General features: G+C 41.3%; 2 protein-coding genes across 2 annotated transcripts in view; one reads left to right on the forward strand and one right to left on the reverse strand.

Moving 5' to 3' along the window:
* Positions 1 to 14,973, reverse strand: part of apoc1 (apolipoprotein C-I) — an 82,069-nt gene extending 67,096 nt beyond the window's left edge. Inside the window, exon 1 of the mRNA XM_051130802.1 lies at positions 14,968 to 14,973. The gene's annotated coding sequence lies outside the window, so the exon portion shown is untranslated. The remainder of the gene's footprint in view (positions 1 to 14,967) is intronic.
* LOC127178108 (meprin A subunit beta) lies at positions 289 to 17,760 on the forward strand. The gene is made up of 16 exons (XM_051130774.1): positions 289 to 412; positions 538 to 605; positions 9,608 to 9,626; positions 9,831 to 9,863; positions 9,990 to 10,021; positions 10,116 to 10,188; positions 10,277 to 10,397; positions 10,636 to 10,814; positions 11,014 to 11,232; positions 14,330 to 14,485; positions 14,646 to 14,870; positions 14,979 to 15,422; positions 15,529 to 15,699; positions 15,802 to 15,910; positions 16,096 to 16,176; positions 16,733 to 17,760. The coding sequence occupies exons 2-16, from the start codon at positions 543 to 545 to the stop codon at positions 16,821 to 16,823; spliced, it is 2,016 nt and encodes a 671-aa protein (XP_050986731.1). The 5' UTR covers positions 289 to 412; positions 538 to 542; the 3' UTR covers positions 16,824 to 17,760.
* The last annotated feature ends 2,572 nt before the right edge of the window (positions 17,761 to 20,332 follow it).

The raw sequence follows: 20,332 nt of genomic DNA on the forward strand, positions 1-20,332 counted from the left end.
ATGCTGTAACAAGTGGAACAAATTCTGAAAATAACTGCAAGTCACTTAGTTTAAAGTATACCTGTAGTCTATATATTATACAAACATGTGGTAATTGAGATCAGTTTGGTAAATATGGTTGCTTTTGCTAATCAAAATATTGATAAAAAATGTTAAACCTTAATCTTAGACGAGGTGTGTTCTGTAAGTATAAAAAAACAGCGGTGTACGTGCGTGCATGCGTACGTGCAGGTGTGTCTCATTTTTTACCACCTTATTTTTGGAACCTCAGTATAAGGAAGTAAATAACTGTATTATCTGCATATTTAAATGACTTGTCAAACTTGAAGAAAATCTCACTTGGTATTTACCTTCCAAGCTGGGTGTTCAAGCAGTTTTGTAACTTCAGCCATTGATGACTGAAAACTGACTGGTATGTATATAAATTGAACTGAGATACTAGTAGTATTTTAAAATTATTAAATTATTATTACATTGAAAGTATTAAAATGTAAAATTTTAATGCAATTGATAACCATCAAATGTGATCATTTCCAGTGAAAATGCTTTCATATGCTTTTCTTCTGCTGAGCTTAATTTTGGCTCCTTGTCTTGCATTACCTGCGGTAAGTGCGATAGTTGACAGGGTTTGTTATGCACTGTAAAAAATTAAAAAAACACAATTTGTTGAGTCAGCTTAAAATAACTGGTTACCCTGCTGCCTTAAAATTTTAAGTTCAGTCAACTAAAATAAGTTTAGTCAACTTGAAATGTTAAGTTGTACTAAGTAACAACTTAGATATTTGTGTTTGCTAAACTTAACAGATGGGTAAGTAACCCAGCTGCCTTAAAATTTTAAGTAGATTCAAACACTAAGCTGTCACTTAGTATAATTTAACATTTCAAGTAGAATAAACTTTTTTTGAGTTGACTGAACTTAAAATTTTAAGGCAGCCAGGTTACAAATTATTTTATGTTGACTCAACAAATTGTTTTTTACAGTGTGGGTAAAATACAATATATTTGTTGATTACAGCCCGCAATGTACCGCATAATTAAACTGAATTTACAGCGTACCTATTTGTAACTACTCTTAGGTATAAGTGAACAATACGCTAAGTTTGGGGAATAAGGGGGAAATAACCTGCAAAATTATAAAGCATTTATACGGTAAGTATTTCATAACTAAAAGGGCACCTATTCTGAAATGTATGTATTCTGCATAACTGCATAACAGCTGAACATACGTGTAAGTAAACGGAAATAATGTGCAATGTTTGGGAGATAAGGGGTAATGGAATATTAAAAGTATTTATACTGTTAGTATTTTATAAGTAAGTTATTCTAACTATTCTAAGATTACGTGTTATGTGTGACCTACTATGTTAGTACTATACTATTGTGACGAGGTTATGGAAGAATCGTGAGGCGTTGGATCCATGAGCAACAGCTTTGTTAAATCCAATAGCGTAAACAGGCGGAGGTCAACAACGGCAGTCAGTTGTGGTGAAGGCAAATCCAATAGGGAAGTAATAGTCCATGCAAAAGGTCGGGGCCGGCAGCGAGCGAACACAATAATCCAGGAGAATAGCAAAGGTCGACAAAAGGCAGGCAGCAAGGGATCACACACAACGTTAACAGTCCAGTTGGCAACAGTAAGGCAGTCCGATAGAAAAACGCTCAGGATTGAAGGCATAACCATACAAAACTTCACGACGGGCGTTCCGGCGCGGCACGCTAAAATGGCCGCCGGAGGGGAAGTGAACCCGGGGGACCCGGAACCCGGCGCGCCCCAGGCACGGGATGATGGGATATGTAGTTAAAACTCCGGTGACGGTTCCCGCTGGTGCGGGACAGGGGGAGCCACAGAGACCGCGTTTGTGACAGAGCCCCCCCCCCCCCGCGAGCGCCTCCTGGCGCGAGGAGGCAACCGACGCCGAGGCCTACCCCTTCCACGGGGACCTGGCCGATCTGGGTGGGTAGCGTGAAACTCTGCAGTGAGGGATGGATCCAAGATGTCCTCTGCGGGCACCCAGGACCGCTCCTCGGGGCCGTAGTGCTCCCAGTCGACCAGGTACTGTAGGCGACCGTTTCGGCGTCGGGAGTCCAGGATGACGTTGACTCGGTACGCCTCCTCGCCATCGATAATCAGGGGGGGCAGGTCTCTGTGGAGCGGTCTCGTCTAGGATCTCCGTCCCTCCCGGGCGACCAGCGGGCTTCAACAGAGAAACATGAAATGTGGGTGAGATGCGAAATTCTGCAGGTAATTCTAATCTGAATGATACTGGGGTGATCTGACGGAGGATTTTAAATGGACCCACGTACCTGGGGCTAAGTTTCTTGCTGGGCAGGTGGAGACGCAGGTCCCGGGTGGACAGCCAGACCCATTGTCCAGGTTCATAGGATGGTGCGGGCCGGCGACGACGATCTGCCTGGACCTGGTTCCGACGAACGGCTCTCTGAAGGTGCATGTGAGCCCGATTCCAGGTTTCCTCACACCGCTGGAACCAGGAGTTGACCGCAGGTAAGTCAGAGGGTTCCCCTGACCAGGGGAATAGGGGAGGTTGGTAGCCTAAAACACACTGGAACGGAGTTAAGTTAGTAGAGGGCTTACAGATCAATCGAATTCTGGGCGTATTCGGCCCAGAAGAGATAACGACTCCAATCCTCCTGATGGTCCTGGCAGTAAGCACGTAGGAAGCGGGTCAACTCCTGGTTCAACCTCTCTACTTGTCCATTGGCCTCTGGGTGGTATCCAGACGTGAGGCTGACGTTTACGCCCAGAAGGTGGAAGAAACTGGCCCATAATCGTGAAGTGAATTGGGGTCCACGGTCCGAAACGATGTCCTCCGGAAGGCCATAAAATCTGAACACTGAGTTGCAGAGTGCCTCAGCCGTCTCCATGGCGGTAGGTAATTTCGGGAGAGGGATGAAGCGACAGCCCTTGGAAAACCTGTCAACCACGGATAGTATGGTGGTGTGCCCCTGGGATGGTGGCAGATCCGTGATCTGGAAGTCGACTGCCAGGTGGGACCAGGGTCGATTGGGAATTGGTAAGGGTTGTAGTAAGCCGGCGGGTAGTTGATGGAGGGACTTGGAGGTATTGCAAATGACACAGTTCTTAACGAAGGCAATAGTATCTGATCGCAGGGTAGGCCACCAGAACCGGTTACGTAGGAGATGGATGGTCGCTTCTATCCCAGGGTGACCAGAGCTGGGGGTAGAGTGGACCTCAGAGAGGATTCGCGGGCGGAGACGAGCGGGGACATAGGTGAGGTTCTCAGGGCAGTCCGCTGGAGGAGGGTCTTGGCTCTGGGCCTCAGTGATCTCGGTCATGACATCCCAGGTGACAGGTGCGACGATGAGGGCGGCAGGCAGGATATTTTCTGAGTGGGTGACCAGGCCGGGTTCATGGACTCGGGAGAGGGCGTCAGCCTTGAGGTTTTGAGAGCCTGGACGGTAGCTGATCTCAAAGTTAAACCGAGTAAAGAAGAGAGCCCAACGAGCCTGGCGATGATTGAGAACCTTAGCCGTACGGAGATACTCCAGGTTCTTGTGGTCGGTTAGGATAGTGAATGGATGCCGTGCCCCTTCCAGCCAGTGCCTCCACTCCTCTAGGGCGAGCTTAATGGCGAGCAGCTCCCGATTACCCACATCGTAATTCCTCTCGGCCGGACTGAGCTTGTGTGAGAAGAAGGCGCAGGGGTAGGTCTTGGGGGGCTGCCCCTGTTGTTGGGAGAGCACAGCCCCTACTCCGGTACTAGAGGCGTCCACTTCTACAAGGAAGGGTAGTTGGGGATCTGGGTGTCGGAGGATGGGTGCTGTGGTAAATCGGTGTCGGAGGTCATGGAAGGCCTGCACTGCATCGAGTGACCAGGTTAAGTGGGTCTTTCCCCTCTTGACCATTGAGGTGAGCGGGGCGGCTACCGTGCTGAAGTTGCGAATGAAACAACGGTAGAAGTTTGAGAATCCCAGAAACCGCTGAAGTTCCTTGAGGGTCTTGGGGCGAGGCCACTCACGCACTGCCTTGACCTTAGCGTCGTCCATGGCCACGCCCTCGGGACTGATTACATAACCCAGGAAGGCAATGCTTTGTTGATGGAATTGGCACTTCTCCTCTTTAGCATATAACTGGTGTTGGATGAGACGTTGTAGTACCGCCCTGACGTGTTGTACATGTTCTGCGAGGGAATTGGAAAAAATGAGGATGTCGTCAATGTATACGATGACGTAGCGATTCAGCATGTCCCTGAACACCTCATTAACAAACGCCTGGAAGTAAGACGGACTATTGGCTAGGCCGAAGGGCATCACCAAATATTCGTAGTGACCTGAGGTAGTCGAGAAAGCCGTCTTCCACTCATCCCCCTCCCGGATGCGGATCAAATTGTAGGCCGAGCGGAGGTCCAGTTTAGTGTAGTACTTGGCAGATCGTAGTTGCTCCAAGGCCGGAGGAACAAGTGGGAGTGGATATCTGTACTTGATTGTAACTTCGTTGAGGGGTCGGTAGTCCATGCAGGGGCGCAAGCCGCCGTCCTTCTTCTTAACGAAAAAGAAGCCTGCCGTGGCGGGAGAGGTGGAAGGTCGGATGAAGCCCTTGGCGAGTTCCTCCTTGATGTACTTCTCCATAGCTTCAGTTTCTGGTTGGGAGAGTGGGTAGACGCGTCCACGTGGTGGAGTTGCCCCAGGTTTTAATTCGATAGCGCAATCTCCAGGTCTGTGAGGTGGTAATTCTGTGGCCTTGATGGTACTGAAGTCCTCGAGCAGGTCTTGGTACTCGATGGGTATGGAGCTGTTGGGAGGGTGAGTGGTGGACCGGGGTGGAGTCACAGGAGCTGGGTGGATGCAGTGCTGTTGGCAATAGGACGACCAGTGTGTGATGGTACCTCCAGCCTAGGAGATGGTTGGTTCATGAAGGTTCAGCCACGGGTAGCCCAGGATGAGGGGTGATTGAGGTGAGGAAATTACAAAGAACCTGATGGTCTCATGGTGGCCGGGTTCGAGGTAGAGGGTGAGATCGTTCGTGGTGTAGTCAATGCGGCCGGAGCCTAACGGTCTCCCGTCGAGGGCGGCCACTGCCACAGGGGAAACACAAGAGAGAGTGGGCAAGCGATTAGTCCTGACAAAGTCCTTGTCTATGAAATTACCGGCTGCGCCGGAATCAATCAAAGCATTGGTCTGGATAGAAATGCCCTCAGAACTCAATATCACAGGAATCTCACATCGGTTTACACAAGGTCTGGTTACACTCACCGAGGTGGGAGGTCGGGGTGGTCGAGTAGGGCAGGTGGCCCGTATGTGTCCCGCCTGGCCGCAGTAGAGACACAGGTTGTTACGAATCCGCCGCTCCCCCTCTTCAACGGTGAGTTTGGTAGTTCCTAATTGCATGGGTTCTGGGGCCGAGGAGGTTGCAGGCTGATTCGGGAATATGTTGGAGAGCTGCCGGTTGGGCTTCCGGGAACGCATTACACCGTCGATCCGGATGGAGAGATCTATGTACTGAGTCAGCGTGAGCCCCTCGTCCCGACAGGCCAGCTCCACCTGCAGGTCCTGGTTTAATCCCCTCCGATAATGGAGCTTGAGGGGACCGTCGTTCCACCCGCTCTGTGCTGCCAGCGTGCGGAACTCCAGGGCGTAATCAGCAGCGGTGCGACGGCCCTGTTTTAAAGCCACGATCTGCTCTCCTGCCTCGCTGCTCTCTGGGCTGGGCTGAAACACCTCCTTAAAACTTTGGAGAAAGGTGGCGAACGAGGGGTAAGTTGATTGTCCCAGGTTCCAAACAGCGGTAGCCCAATCCAGTGCCTTCCCGGTAAGGAGGGAGCAGACAAAGGCTTTCGTGCTTTCATCTTTCATCTTTACATCTTGCTTTCGTCGGTGGCGTACAGGTTAGGCTGCTGATTGACAAATAAAGTGCATTGTAGTAGAAAGCCCTTACACTTTGCTGCTGTTCCGTCAAACTTTTCAGGAAATGCGAGACGGGGGCTGGCGGTGATGGCCTGGGCTCCAGGAAGTGGCGCAGGTGGAGGAGGTGCGACGGGAGGAGAGGCGGTTCGCATTCCCTGGATCGCCTGAACTAGTTGTTCCGTGAGGGCTGTGAGACGGTCGAGTTGCTGCTGATGCTGGGTCAGGAGAGTGGCTTGTGCAGACATTTGCGTCGCGATCTGGTCAACTGTCGCTGGATCCGAAGATGGCGAAGTTTTCTGTGACGAGGTTATGGAAGAATCGTGAGGCGTTGGATCCATGAGCAACAGCTTTATTAAATCCAATAGCGTAAACAGGCGGAGGTCAACAACGGCAGTCAGTTGTGGTGAAGGCAAATCCAATAGGGAAGTAATAGTCCATGCAAAAGGTCGGGGCCGGCAGCGAGCGAACACAATAATCCAGGAGAATAGCAAAGGTCGACAAAAGGCAGGCAGCAAGGGATCACACACAACGTTAACAGTCCAGTTGGCAACAGTAAGGCAGTCCGATAGAAAAACGCTCAGGATTGAAGGCATAACCATACAAAACTTCGCGACGGGCGTTCCGGCGCGGCACGCTAAAATGGCCGCCGGAGGGGAAGTGAACCGGGGGGACCCGGAACCGGAAGTGGCGCGCCCCAGGCACGGGATGATGGGATATGTAGTTAAAACTCCGGTGACGGTTCCCGCTGGTGCGGGACAGGGGGAGCCACAGAGACCACGTTTGTGACAACTATAGTATAATTTAGTAATTATAGTAAAGTTAAAAACCTCTATAGTCTTTATAAAACTTTACCACAGTTTACTTAAGAATATATTCTATACTATTTATTAGTGTTTCTTTATGTGGGATCATTGAGATTACTGAACCACACAGCTGAAAGTATGGGGAAATTATGTAATGAGTTTCTGCTATGATTTTGTTTAGAAATTTCCATATGAAAATTTACCTGATGAAAGAGTATTGCATATGGTCATCTCAGCAGCGAGTCACATGAGCAGCATTGTGCCGTCAAGGTGCAATACAGTGAAATACTAAAGATTACCTATTTCCAGCTGACCCCAGGATATAACATAAATATAACATCATAATACACAACTACTGTGCAAACATACACTTTTGTTATATGTAGTTACTGTGTAAGTGCGACATCCGCAGGATGTAATTTAAAGTGATGCCTTGTTACTCTCTTGTTACCTGTAGTTACCCTGTAAGTGTAACATCTGCAGGCTGTAATTTAAAGTGATCCCTTGTTACCCTCTTGTTACCTGTAGTTACCCTGTAAGTGTAACATTCCTTTCAGCTGTGGGCAGGAGTCGACAAATTTCTGGAGATCTTTTGAATATACTTGCAAGCTGTCCCTGCAGTATATGAGGGAGCAGAAAAGACCTTCCTCTCTGATGCAATTTTCAGCTGTGATCACAATCAGAGAAAAAGACTGCAAAAAAATGTTAATACATGTCAATTTTGCATAATGTAACGAAGTGTTGCACAAAGCTTATATTTAACCAAATATAAAATTAAAGTCTTCCGTGCGGAATCTGTGTCCAGTAGGTGAAAATGGTTATACCATAGTTAAAAAAAAAAAAAAAAAATCATTGTTACTAAAGTTAAACGATGGGTACCATAACAGCCATTTGTTCTGCAAAAAAATGTGATTAAAACCTCTTCAGCCCTGTTGCACATTTTGCATGTTTACAGAGTTTAAACTCACTCTGTCGTCATCTAAGATGTTCATGTCTTTCTTTCTTCAGTCGCAAGGAAATTGTTTAATTGAAGTTGTTTAAGGAAAACATTCCAGGATTCATCTCAATATAGTGGATTTCAGTGGTGGCCAGCAGACTGAAGGTTAAAAACGCAGTTTCAATGAAGTTTCAAAGGGCTTTAAGCGATCCCAGCCGAGGAGTAAGGATCTTATCTAACAAAACGATGTCACTATATAAACACGTTTTAGCCCATCAGAGTGGAGTTCATGTTCTCCATTTAGTTTTGCTACTAAGTTCTTGTTTGTCATTTCCAGTTACCTATGTAAGTTTTGTAGTCCTTTGTTATTTTATTATTTATTGCTTTATATATACAGTACTTATATGAGGACACAGATTATTTTTTATATTTGGTTAAATATAAGCTTTGTGCAACACTTCTTTACATTATGCAAAATTGACATGTATTAACATTCTATTATTATTATTTATTATTATTATTATTATTATTTATTTTTTTGCAATGTCTTTTTCTCTAGTTGTGATCACAGGTGAAAATTGCATCAGAGGGGGAGGACCTTTCTGCTCCCTCATATACTGCAGGGACAACTTTGCAAGTATATGCAAAAGATCTCCAGAAATTCGTTGACTCCTGCCCACAGCTGAAAGGAAAATCTGACAGCATGCCTATTAAAAATAAATTTAGAACATGATTTGTTTTGTTTTTTGTTTGTTTGTTTTCACTGTTCTTTGTACAAATGGCTGTAAATTACTTTTTTCTGTATTCTGTTCTTAGAAAAGTTCTGTTAAAATGTTAAATAATAAAAATATTTCTTTGTTAACTTAAGGTCTTTGGACCTTGCATTTGACTATGTAATCCAGTTCATTGCTATTAACTTTAAAACATATCTATTGCAGCATAACTAAAATTGTTTACTGTAACACACAGTAACTACAGGTAACAAAAGGGGAACAAGGCATGACTTTAAATTACAGCCCGCGGATGTTGCACTTACACAGTAACTACAGGTAACAAGAGGGTAACAGGGCATCACTTTAAATTACACCCCGCGGATGTTGCAAATACCAAGCCTAATTAACACAACAGGAGTCCACTCAAGTCAATCAACGCTATACATTCAAATACAGCTGACTTACCTGTATCCTTTTGACGGTTTATCAGCATCCCTCCACCACCCCATCTCCTCACTCCGAGCACCTAGGGGTGGTTCTCTGGGTTCGGGCCATTCCCAAGCTCGGAGCCCTTCCCCGGACAGCACGCCAAACACGCATTACTATACTCCGGCTAACTATATGTAAGCGTGAACTTGTGAAACACAATACTCTTTCATCAGGTAAATTTTTATATGGAAATTTCTAAACCAAATCATAGCAGAAACTCATTACATAATTTCCATAAATGTTGTAATAATAAAATAAGTACCCAGTACATAGTGTAAAAATATACTGCATCATATATTTTGTGTTATTACAATAAGACAACTTGTTCTAAATCATACTGTTGTTGCCTAACATAGTAGGTCACGCATACCACATAATCTTAGAATAGTTACACCTTACTTATGAAATACTAACAGCGTCAATATTTTGAATTTTCCAGGTTTTTTCTCCTTATCCCCCAAACATTGCACATTGTTTCCGTTTACCTACACGTACGTTCAGCTGTAAGTTATGAAAATTTCGGTCTGTGTGTCATACATACCACGTAATTTCAGAATAGGTGCCCTTTAGTTGTAGAATAATTAGAGTATAATTGCTTTATAAATTTGCTGGTGTATTGTTCCCTTATACCTACGAGTAGATACTGTGGAGATACTCTATAGTTACAAATAGGTATGCTGTAAATTCAGTTTAATTACGCGGTACATTGCGGGCTGTAATCTAAAGTGTTACCTTTGTTTTTCCTAATGTCTGATTATTGTTTTCTTATCTTGTGTTCTCAGCCCCCACCAGATATAGTTGGTAAGTACAGCACAATCATGGATATTCATATGTTGTGAAGTTATTATAATAAGTTTCCAGTGTGCAGTGTAAAAGATCCTGTTTTGATCACTGTCAGAAGATGTGATGCTCTTTTAGAATTTTACTTTCTAGCCGTTTCGCTAAAATTATGACAGCTCTTTCTTTTTCTTTTTCTCATTACACACTTCCTCATTGGAACGACAGAGGAATGGAGGGACATTCCAGATATAAACAAAGGTAAAAACCAATATTTTATCTGAAGAACTTAAGTATGTCAACTTGTATCTAATTTTGTTTAGAAATCATTATTTTTACTCATGTTTTATTCAAGCATATGTATTGTGAACTGTCTTGTGGTTTTAGGTTTAAATCTCAGAGAAGGAGACATCATGATGGTGAGTTCTGTTTGTTGTTCATTGTATAAATACAATACTGGATAATTCAGTAGATCTTGTTCTGTCACAATACTTAAAACAATCTGCTTTAAAGCCTGAGGAAAGGAGCGCCATTCTTGGGAATCGGTGGGATATTCCTGTCCCCTATGAGCTGCATGTGAATCTCAGTAAGAAAACAGAAATTTCTCACTTAAAATTGTGTCATCTTTTAAATTAGTATTTAAATTAACTTTCATATGTTTTCCATGGTTGTAGGTGTGAACTACAAAGGAGTCATTTTGAGAGCACTTGAGCAGTTCAGACTGAAATCATGTATTGACTTTAAGCCCAGAACAGCAGAAGAGATTCCTTACATCTCTGTGGAAAGTCTTAGAGGGTACAGTATGGTTTCAGTTAGTAGTACAAAATAGTCATATGTAGTAATATGCACTACTAAACTATGCTGTACTGAATGTAAAGTGAACAACATTTAAATTAATAAATGAATTTTTTTTTTGCGCCAATTATAAAATTTAGAAAACTGTAATGAACAGACAATAACATATAAAAGAAAATAATACATTAACATTTAAAATTGTTTGGTCACTACTCTACACTACTCTCTTGTTTTTCAGGTGTGGGTCATATGTCGGTCGTGTATTTGCTGGAGCTCAGCCTCTTTCTATTGGAGATGGCTGTGGATTAAAATCCATTGTTGAGCATGAGTTTCTCCATGCACTGGGATTTTTTCACGAGCAGTCAAGATATGACAGAGATGATTATGTGACCATTAACTATGAAAACGTCGTTCCAGGTTGCTCTGTATTTATTAATATTATTTTGTTTTTAACTTTAATTATCTTTTAGGAAAAAAGTGAAACAGTCTTTTAATTACCTAATGATGCATACAGACATACTGATTGCAGTGTCCATTTAACTAATCAGCACTTCAATAAGCCATGCCTTATGAAATAAAAAAACACATCAATAATTCCATCAGTCTTTATTTTTAGGATATGAGGGCAGTTTCAACAAAGTCAGTGAGGATGTGAGCACCACCGGAGGCACCCCATATGACTACTACTCTGTGATGCATTATGGTAAATATGCCTTCAGCAACGGTAATGGAACCACAATCACTACCAAGCGTCCAGAGTTCCAAGATGTGATTGGTCAATACATAGAGATGAGTGAAATTGATGTGATTGAACTCAACAGACTCTATAAATGCAGTGAGTATTTCCCACATTTTTTCATTTGTGGCATTTATGGTTTAGTAGTTTTTTTGGTCATTGTATCTTTTGGTCATTTGATTTTCTACTTTAAAAGAAATAAAGAGATAGGAGAAATGGTTTGATTTTTGTTTTTTCGTTTTGTTTAAGAAACGGAAAAGCGAAAATTTAGCTAGATTTTTCGTATTTTTGTTCATGAGTAAAAAAAAAAATTCAGATATTAAACTCTTCTGAGATTTACAATGTAGACTTTTGTTCTGATAAAATGCTGTGAACTCGCACACAACGCAACTGCAACGCAAGGTTTTAATGTAGTATATATATATATAGTATATATTCAGTGAAACATTTATTAAAACAGGGACTTGCTGCCACCTACTGGCAGTTTTTGTGTCATTTTTATTGATCCATGACTGCCCTAAATCAGCCAAGATACCACAAAAACACATACAGCAAAAAAATATCATTTATCCACAAAAATCTCCCCATTTCAGGCCCCAGAAGAAAACATCTTATAAATTGTAGTTTATTTAAGAATGTTTTTTTTTTTTTTTTTTTTGTTAAATAAAAATGTGTTTAAAATTTAGTAGTTACCCTAGTTTACACAGTTCCAATAAATTCAGTAATATAAAGAAGCAGACAAAAATGACTACAGTCAAGGGCAGACTAGTGTTGAAGTGTACAGAAAAAAGCAGCAGTCATAACTTTGTTTTTGCTGAGTTTATTTAATTAATATTGAGTATTAATTGAAGATCACTTGGATTTTTACCTCAGCAGGGGAAATAATACTGTGTCATTTATAGTCGTATGGTAAAATGTATATTGTTTTTATTTGTATATATTTAACAGTTAGTTGCAATTAAGGTGTTAAGAATCCGTACAACTGCAGCACCAGAGGACTAGTATTCTGCCACGTGAAACAAAAAACATGGTTTGATTGTCAGCTGACCAATCAGCAGAAAGGGGCGTTTAATTCCCGCCCATGTGTTGAAATCGAATTCAAGCTGTTCATTAGTTTTCCTGCTCCCTACTTTAGAACAACACACACCAACACTACATTTGAGCGGGTGAGGTGAGGCATGGGGTCTTCTTTTTTTTTTTTTTTTTTTTTTCACACCCCTGTTCTCTGTTCTTTGTCCGGGGCTGGGGGCTGTGAGGACGAGCTGGCCATCCGGTCAGGGTCTGGGCTGGTGGTCTTCTCTGCTGCTGCGGGGTACCGGGGTGGTCTTCCTGTCTCCACGCCAGAGTGAAGAGGGTTCAGCTCCGGGGTCTGGCGCTGATTGCCCCTCTGGGGGTAGTGGTGCCTGGATCCAGGAGTATAGAGTACAAATGGGGAGTGTGATTGTGGGTACTGTGTCCATTTTTGTATGTCTACATGTGGGGCGAGTGCGTGAATATTTGTTTGCGTGCATGAGGGTGGGAACGTGTGCTTGTATATATGTGTGCCTGTTTGTCTATGTCCATGTGTCAGGTCAGGCCTTAGACTCCGCCTCACTCATCATCTCAGGCCCCCACCACGCCCTGCCGGTGGAGGATGCCCCGGCCGCCGGTGCGTTGGTGGTTTCTCGCTCCGGGCGGGATGCTCGGGTGAGCGCTGGCCCGATCTCGGCGGTTGCTTGGCGGGGCCTGGCCCCCTGGCTTTGCTGGGCCCCGGCTAGGGGTGGGGGCCCTTGGATCGCCGGGCCCAGGGCCGGTCTGCTCTGGTGTGGCCGGCTGCCGGCGGAACCTGCGGGCTTGCCGCCACGCCCCCCTGGGACGTCTGCATTGTGGCTGCCGGATGATCCCCCTCCGGGCCCTCCTCTGCCCTTTTCTGGGTGGGGGCCGCGGTTGTCCCTGCGGTGGTTCTCCTGGGACTCTCGTGCTCGGGGGCATCCGGATGTTTGGGCCCGGGTCTCCTCCATGTCTGCTTCATACCTTGCGGGGCGGGGCTGTGGTTCCCCACACACACTATTAAACATTTACATGGAAGAACCTTATGAACACAAACGCGCTCACACACACAGGTGTGCACACAGGTGTACACACAAGCATTCACATTGGTGTAAAAACAGGTGCTCACAGACACACACTGTCTTGATCTGCTGTTGCTTCAAAACATGTTTTGTAATATTAGTTATGTGTGCTGCACAATAACATTTAACATGTAGTATTTACTGTGATTTATATAGATGTTGGTTGTTGCTGCAGTTACTCTGCTGTTGTGTTTTCTCCTTTTGTCAGCAGGTATGGAAGCAGATTATCTTTTTTTGATCTTTCTCTCTTTCTCTATCCTCCTTCTTTTTTTTTTTTTTTTTTTTTTTTTTTTTTTTTTTTTTCTTCTTCTCTCTCTCTCTCTCTCTCTCTCTTTCCCCCTCTTCTGTTGACTTTCTCCCCAATTTTTATTTTATTTTATTTTTTTTTTTTTTTCCCCGTTTTCTCTATCCCCCCGGTCTTGTCTGTAATAGTATGGTTAAATAAAAAGGTACATAAAATTAAATTAATTAAATAAATAAAAAAAAAAAAAAAAAAAAAAAAAAAAAAAAAATGGCCGTGAATGATGATAACATAGCTACACATACACACTGTCATGTGTTATCTGTGTTACTGACAGGCCGGGAAAAAAAAAAAAAAAAAAAAAAAAAAAAAAAAAAAAAAAAAAAAAAAAGTTTTCCTGCTCCCGAAGGAAAAATGAAAATTTAAGCTGAATTCTTGTTTTTCGTTTTTTGGAAAAACAAAAAACAAAAAAGGAGCTGTTTTCTCAATTTTCTATTTTCAATACTGAATCAAAAAATGAGTGAATGAATGATACATGAAACATTCAAAATAATCACATTTTTTACCCATGAACAAAAACTTTACGTTTTTCCGTTTAAACAAAACGAAAAAACAAAAATCAAACCGTTTCTCATTTCTCTTTATTTCTTTTAAAGTAGAAAATCAAATGACCAAAAGATACACTTTCTTTCCTCTGTGTGTAAGATTAAAATATTGCTGTTGGATTCTGTTGCATTTCTTTGTAGGAAAGCTTGATATAAGGGAGACCAGGGAAAATGTGTTGGGAATAGTAGTTGTAATGAATTGATTCTGCCTCAAACATGTTTGTCTGTTTGCATTACAGATTCGTCCGTCTCTTTCCTTGATCACTGTAGTTTTGATGATGAATCTCTGTGTCAGATGAGCGTCTGTTCTGCTGCTGATTATGGCTGGAAGAGAGTGACGTCAGTGAGTGGCATCAGTGTGACTGACCACACATACTTGGGCAAAGAACAAAATGGTGAGATCTGTTACAGTCAGTCTTTTATTGTCAGTCTATATTAATTATTGCCCGTCAAAGTATATTTTTATTGCCCCAAAAATGCCTCACTTTCAACCACAGTTGCGGTCACTGCACCATCCAGTTTCACACATCTATACACCTGTTTTAATGTCTGCAGAGACGTCTTTCTTCATGCACTTCAGCACTGAGGGCAGAAATGAGGGGGACACAGCCAGACTGGAGAGCAAGACAATGACCCCTAAAAGAGACTGCAAAGTCCAGTGCCTGCAATTCTACTACTATCACAGTGGTCATGAGTCTGACCAGCTTAACATCTGGATCCGAGAGTACCAGAATGAAGAAGACAACAGAGGAACTCTCACACTTATGGATCAGATCACAGGTCTGTCTCTGTCCTGGTTCAAATACTGTGCAGATTTAAATAATAATAAGACCAATATTTCAAGATGGTCCTCAAATATTCTGTGTTACTGACATCACTTTCTTGCAGAACTCCCTGGTAATTACTGGAAGCTGCATCATGTGCCACTGAATGCAAATAAAACCTTCCAATTTGTATTTGAAGCCCGTAAAGGAGCTGGAAACTCAAGTGGAGGATTTTCGCTGGATGATATCAATATTTCAGAGACTGAGTGTCCCCACGCATGGCAGATAAGAGACATTGAGAAGATTTTGAACAACACTGACATTAACATCCACAGTCCATTGTATTACTCCAGTGATGGTTATCGCTTTCAGGTTGCATTTTCGTTGTGGAGTGGTTATTACATTAGTTTGTTTGTCCGTCTGGTATCTGGAGTATATGATGACCAGTTGCAGTGGCCTTGTCCATGGAGACAAATAACCCTTCAAATTCTTGACCAGAACCCACACATACAGAAGCGCATGTCCTCTGAGCAAAGCTTCACCACTGACCCTACTTCGGGTCCTTCCAGTGAGATTTTTAATGCGATCTGATTATTTTTCACATTATTTTGAAAATCAAAGTTGTTGTCTGTAGATTTTAAAGGTAATTTAAAAGCTATATTGTGTTGTAACAGATGTCAGTTATTTTTGGGACAATCCTCGAAAAAATGAAAATCAACAGATCATTGGCAGTGAGTCTGTGTTTGTGGGTACCTGGATTTATTCCCATTACGTGGGAAAAGATGCTTTCACCATGAGAGATTATATCAAGGGTGGTGACCTCATATTTTTATTCACCATGCAAGGTAGGTTTTTTGAAGTTACCTCAGAGAACAAAAAAAATTTTGGCGGCTATTACAGTTGTGTCCCTCTTTCTGAACATTTATATAAATTGTTTACCAATCCAGATATCTCAGGGCTTTTTCAGAATCACGCTCTACCCTGCCCTAAAGTGACAGTGAAGAACTTCAACGTTACGTCTGATGCAAGTGCCCAACAGGAATCATGTGCTTCAAGGTGAGTATCCTTTAAGCCTCTCTTGTACCCTCATTCACAATGCACATATGTTATATGTGTTAAAATATGTCAATGTCTAAACCTTTTTTTATACTACAAAATGGTGGTCAGAATGAGTTCAGAGAAGCCTGAAAATTTTGCATCTGATGATAAAAACCTAACAGTATTTTTTGTTTGTTTACTAGAGATCTTCCTATAACTGAGACGACTTCTACAACAACTACTCCTGCTACAGGAACTACAACTACACCAGGACCAACTGAGAGGTAAGACATAGTCTCATAATCCCATTTTTTCATAAGGTTAAGAACAGCTTCTTTATTGTATCACTGCACAATGTGACCAAGAAAATGTAAAAAGCTGTGCTATATTGTGAATATAGTCACTGTTAAAGAGCACTGTTACACATTAGAGTACATTTACATTTATTTACAGCTTCAGGTACCTTATTCATATGAATGTTTTTTCAGTTACAATCCCCATTTGCTTTATTTATGAATTGGTTTTACAACAACTGACGACATTCCAGAATGTCTCCAAATTCTTGTTTTAAATTAATGAAGGATTTTTGTCCTTTGAGTTTTTCAAATGGCAATTTGTTAGTCTATTTGAGTGGTTCATTAACAGGACTGCCTCAAAAGAGTCATTTGCCTCTCAGACAAACTAGACTGGTTGCACATGCACAATATATTTTTGATACACTAAAAGAACTAGTTCCTGAGAGTCATTGTAGTAAAACGATTTACAGCTTACTTATCAATGATTTTTTTTTCTATTGCATTAATAATGTTTATATTCACATTTGTACTTCTTTTCCTTTAGTGAATGTGTGGACATATTTTGCAATTCTGGTGCCAAGACGGCTTCCTCTCTGATCATCTTGGTGGTTTGCTTTCTTTTGGTATTGAGTTAATCATGAGAAATCTCTATTATAAGCCCTATGTTTGATGTTTCGAGTTCAGTGCCAAAGAGCTGCATCTATCTTCAGCTTTCTGGTACATGCGTATAATCATTAAATGTGTATTGTTAATGTTAATTAATATGTTAATCTTTGCATAAATCATAGTGATTCAAGTGTATTCAAGTGTGTTTTAATGTGAATGCAAGAGTAAAAAATGATTATAAAAAAGGGAGACTATGTACTTAGGTTAGGCCTGCAAAAGCAAGATCTAGTGGCACATGATGGAGCTTCTGCTGCGAACAAGAGGACACACAATTATACGTTTATTTTAGATGTCTAAATGAAGTGAGGAAAGTTTTCTGATAACATGCATAATAATAACAGGCACCATTTGAGAAGCTCAAAAAGAGCTTAGGTGGCTTATGTTTTCTATCAAGCTGTGATTGGTTTAAGGTCACAATTGTGTCTCAATTAATTCTTTCAACTTTCTCCCTCTTTGGTGACACAGAATATTGTACTAAGATCAGTGGATACACAATTTGGTATGAGAATACAAAATTTTAACATCTCAGGAAGAAATAATATACTGATCTGTTGATGATGATTGAGTGATGAGTTGATGGCCTTTTGCCGATGGGAATAATGTCTACACACTGTATATTTCACATGTATGCAACAGCATTACCGAGGATCATTTAACAGCTGCCAAACCTAGACCTATTATAAATACCAGGATGGTTGAGGAAACCGCTGGATGGGTGTGGATGGAGTAGGAATGTCGACATAAATTACCTTATCATTATAGTTGTACTGTGTGCATTTCTCTTAAAATGACAGAATTTCTTTACATTTATGGTTATAGGTATTGTTATAGTTAACGTTCTTGGTGTGAATGGGCCTTTATATTGCTATTACACAATTGTATCAATAAATACAACCATGGAATTTCTCTACAGGCTTGTACTTGAAATAACACCAAACAAAAACTAAGTCTAAAAGCAATTTATTAAAGGGAATTCTGGTTATGTATGGCTTAAAATAATGTAAATGATGTCTCTTACTGAAGTATGTAACAGAAAACCCAAGAAAGATTTATGTTATTTAAAAATCCACATCATTTTATACATATTTTGGACTATAGGGGCATCATTATGATGTCAAATGGTTGCGCTCTGAGCTACTGGTGCTACATGTTTCTATTTTTACTGGAACACAATTCAGAATACACAACTCTGAAAATAAAATAATGATACGATGAGCACCGCTACTTAAAAACCTTACAGGTGGCAACGGATGTAAGTGTAGGCTTAAACCAAATGTCATACCATCGATTTTCCACACAAACGCCCCAGATATCGAGTGAAATCCACACTGAGAAACTTCTTCTGTGGCTGCGGTGTCATGTCAAGCATCGGCATGTTTACATACTGCCAGGATGGCATCTAGCAATTCTTGTCTCTGTTATTTGTAAGCTCTTTTAGTAGCTGTGGTCTACTAAAAGCCTCAAAGGCATCAGGGCTAAAGTGGAGAGAACAAAGACATGTCTTTAGGATGTTTTGTTCAGCATCTTCCCATTCTTTACTCCTCTTCTTCGCTAGGAAAAGCAGTGAAGACTTATATCATTTTTATTGTTGCCCTTCGACTGAAAATTACAACCGAAAGCCGCACAATGTGGCATTGTATCAGTATTTTCTCAGCTGTATTGTGGCAAAATAGCAACAGGTAGAGGCAGTAGCTCCCTAGTGCACCCATTTCACTAATTGCAATAATAGCGCCCCCAATAGTCCAAAATATGTATAAAACAAAGTGGATTTTTAAAATAATGTAAGTCTTTCATGGATTTTCAACTACATATTTCAGTAAGAGACATAATTTTCGTTGTATTAAGCCCTACAATTCTTCCCTTCCCTAAATAGTCGTTGTTTGGTTCTGTAGTGTGGACACCATCACTGAGCTGACAGTCCCAGCAAACATGTCCCTTTGGGGCCTGTGTGAGACCACTCCAAAAATCCCAAAGTCTTGGCTGCCCACATTATTGTGGCCCATTGCCATTGTGGGGTCACTGTAGGCCCATGTGGTCACTGGGCCATGAGCACACTGCAGTTCTACCTAAAACAAAGTTACAAAGTTTGTGACTGACTCCATAACCTGCCCATAAACAAACAGTAACCAGCTCTGAGGACATATTTTAATATCCAAAAAAAATTATATTCTGTATGTTTATGAATAAAATTATTTATTTTGTGCAAAGCATCAAGCCTTTTCATCACAAGAATAGACCAATGCGACACTTCTTTAGGTGACTCACACCGTGCCCCTGTATTAGATTATAGAGGTAATATATTAGATAATATACACAAACACATGAGTATACATGTTGAGAGCGGGATATAGTGTTCAGTGCCTGTATGCACAAAACTGAGATATATACAGCACAGTAACAATTTTATAGCTTTCTCCTAAAGAGAAAGTAATAAATATCTAAATCGCTGGGTTCTGACCAAGGATCTGGGTAACACAAAAACTACTCAAACTATGGGTTGTTATGTCTGAACCAGGATCTTGAAACACAAAAACACTGAGAGTTGATTAACCCCTTAGCATTCCTGCAAAATTTAACTAAACACACAGTGTACCATGGGTGGTACAGTGAAACCCTAACAGGTAACTGATTAACAGTTGAAAACATTTCGTTGCCTTGGAATTATAAGGTTCTATCTGCATTCTGAGCACTTTTGAGAAATTGAGCTTCAAAGTTGTTGCATTCCATAGAGTTCTGTACATAGAACCCTTTTGGTTTTAAAATAAAAGGCTCAGAATGTACATAGCTTACAAAAGAAACATCACATCAAGTAAATAAGTTGTCACAGAAAATTTAACATTAAAAAATAAAAAAATAATAAATTTGAAAAATTTAACACTATATATAAGAAATAAGAGAATCTGCTATATTGCAGAAATATAAACATAACTAAAGTGCATTGTTACTATACTCACAATACGGCAAGCCATCAAGTCTCTAATTGCAACTTCTTTTATAAAACAATTACCAAATAATAAAATATAAAACCTACACTCTTTAACTTTGGCTCTCTAGTTTGACTTTAGTTCTGCTGTTCTGTGTGGATTAATGTTCCCCTCCGACCAGTGATTTCCCGGAGGTTTGCTATTTTTAATGACCGATGGACATTTTTTTTTCACGTACGTTGTGACAACAAACTATCAGCTCCAAACTATCCGCAGTCAGAACTATTTTTCTCTATGTACAAATAAAACATGATACGCGCAGGTGAATTACAGATACTGAATGTAATTTCCTATGAAATCCACCCCCACAGCTATAAATTATTACTCAATATTACAGGTTTATTAAAGTGTATTTGGGTAAACTAATGGTTTGGAAGATGTTTTTGCACTCTCTTTAATAGCATTATTAAATATGTGTAAAGCAGTATTAAATGTGTGTTCTGAGTTTGTCACAATACAGAAAAATGTCAAGTAAATAAAATAAGCGGATTTCT

This window comes from Labeo rohita, chromosome 16 (genome assembly GCF_022985175.1).
Source record: "Labeo rohita strain BAU-BD-2019 chromosome 16, IGBB_LRoh.1.0, whole genome shotgun sequence".
In the NCBI taxonomy this organism is placed as follows: Eukaryota; Metazoa; Chordata; class Actinopteri; order Cypriniformes; family Cyprinidae; genus Labeo; species Labeo rohita.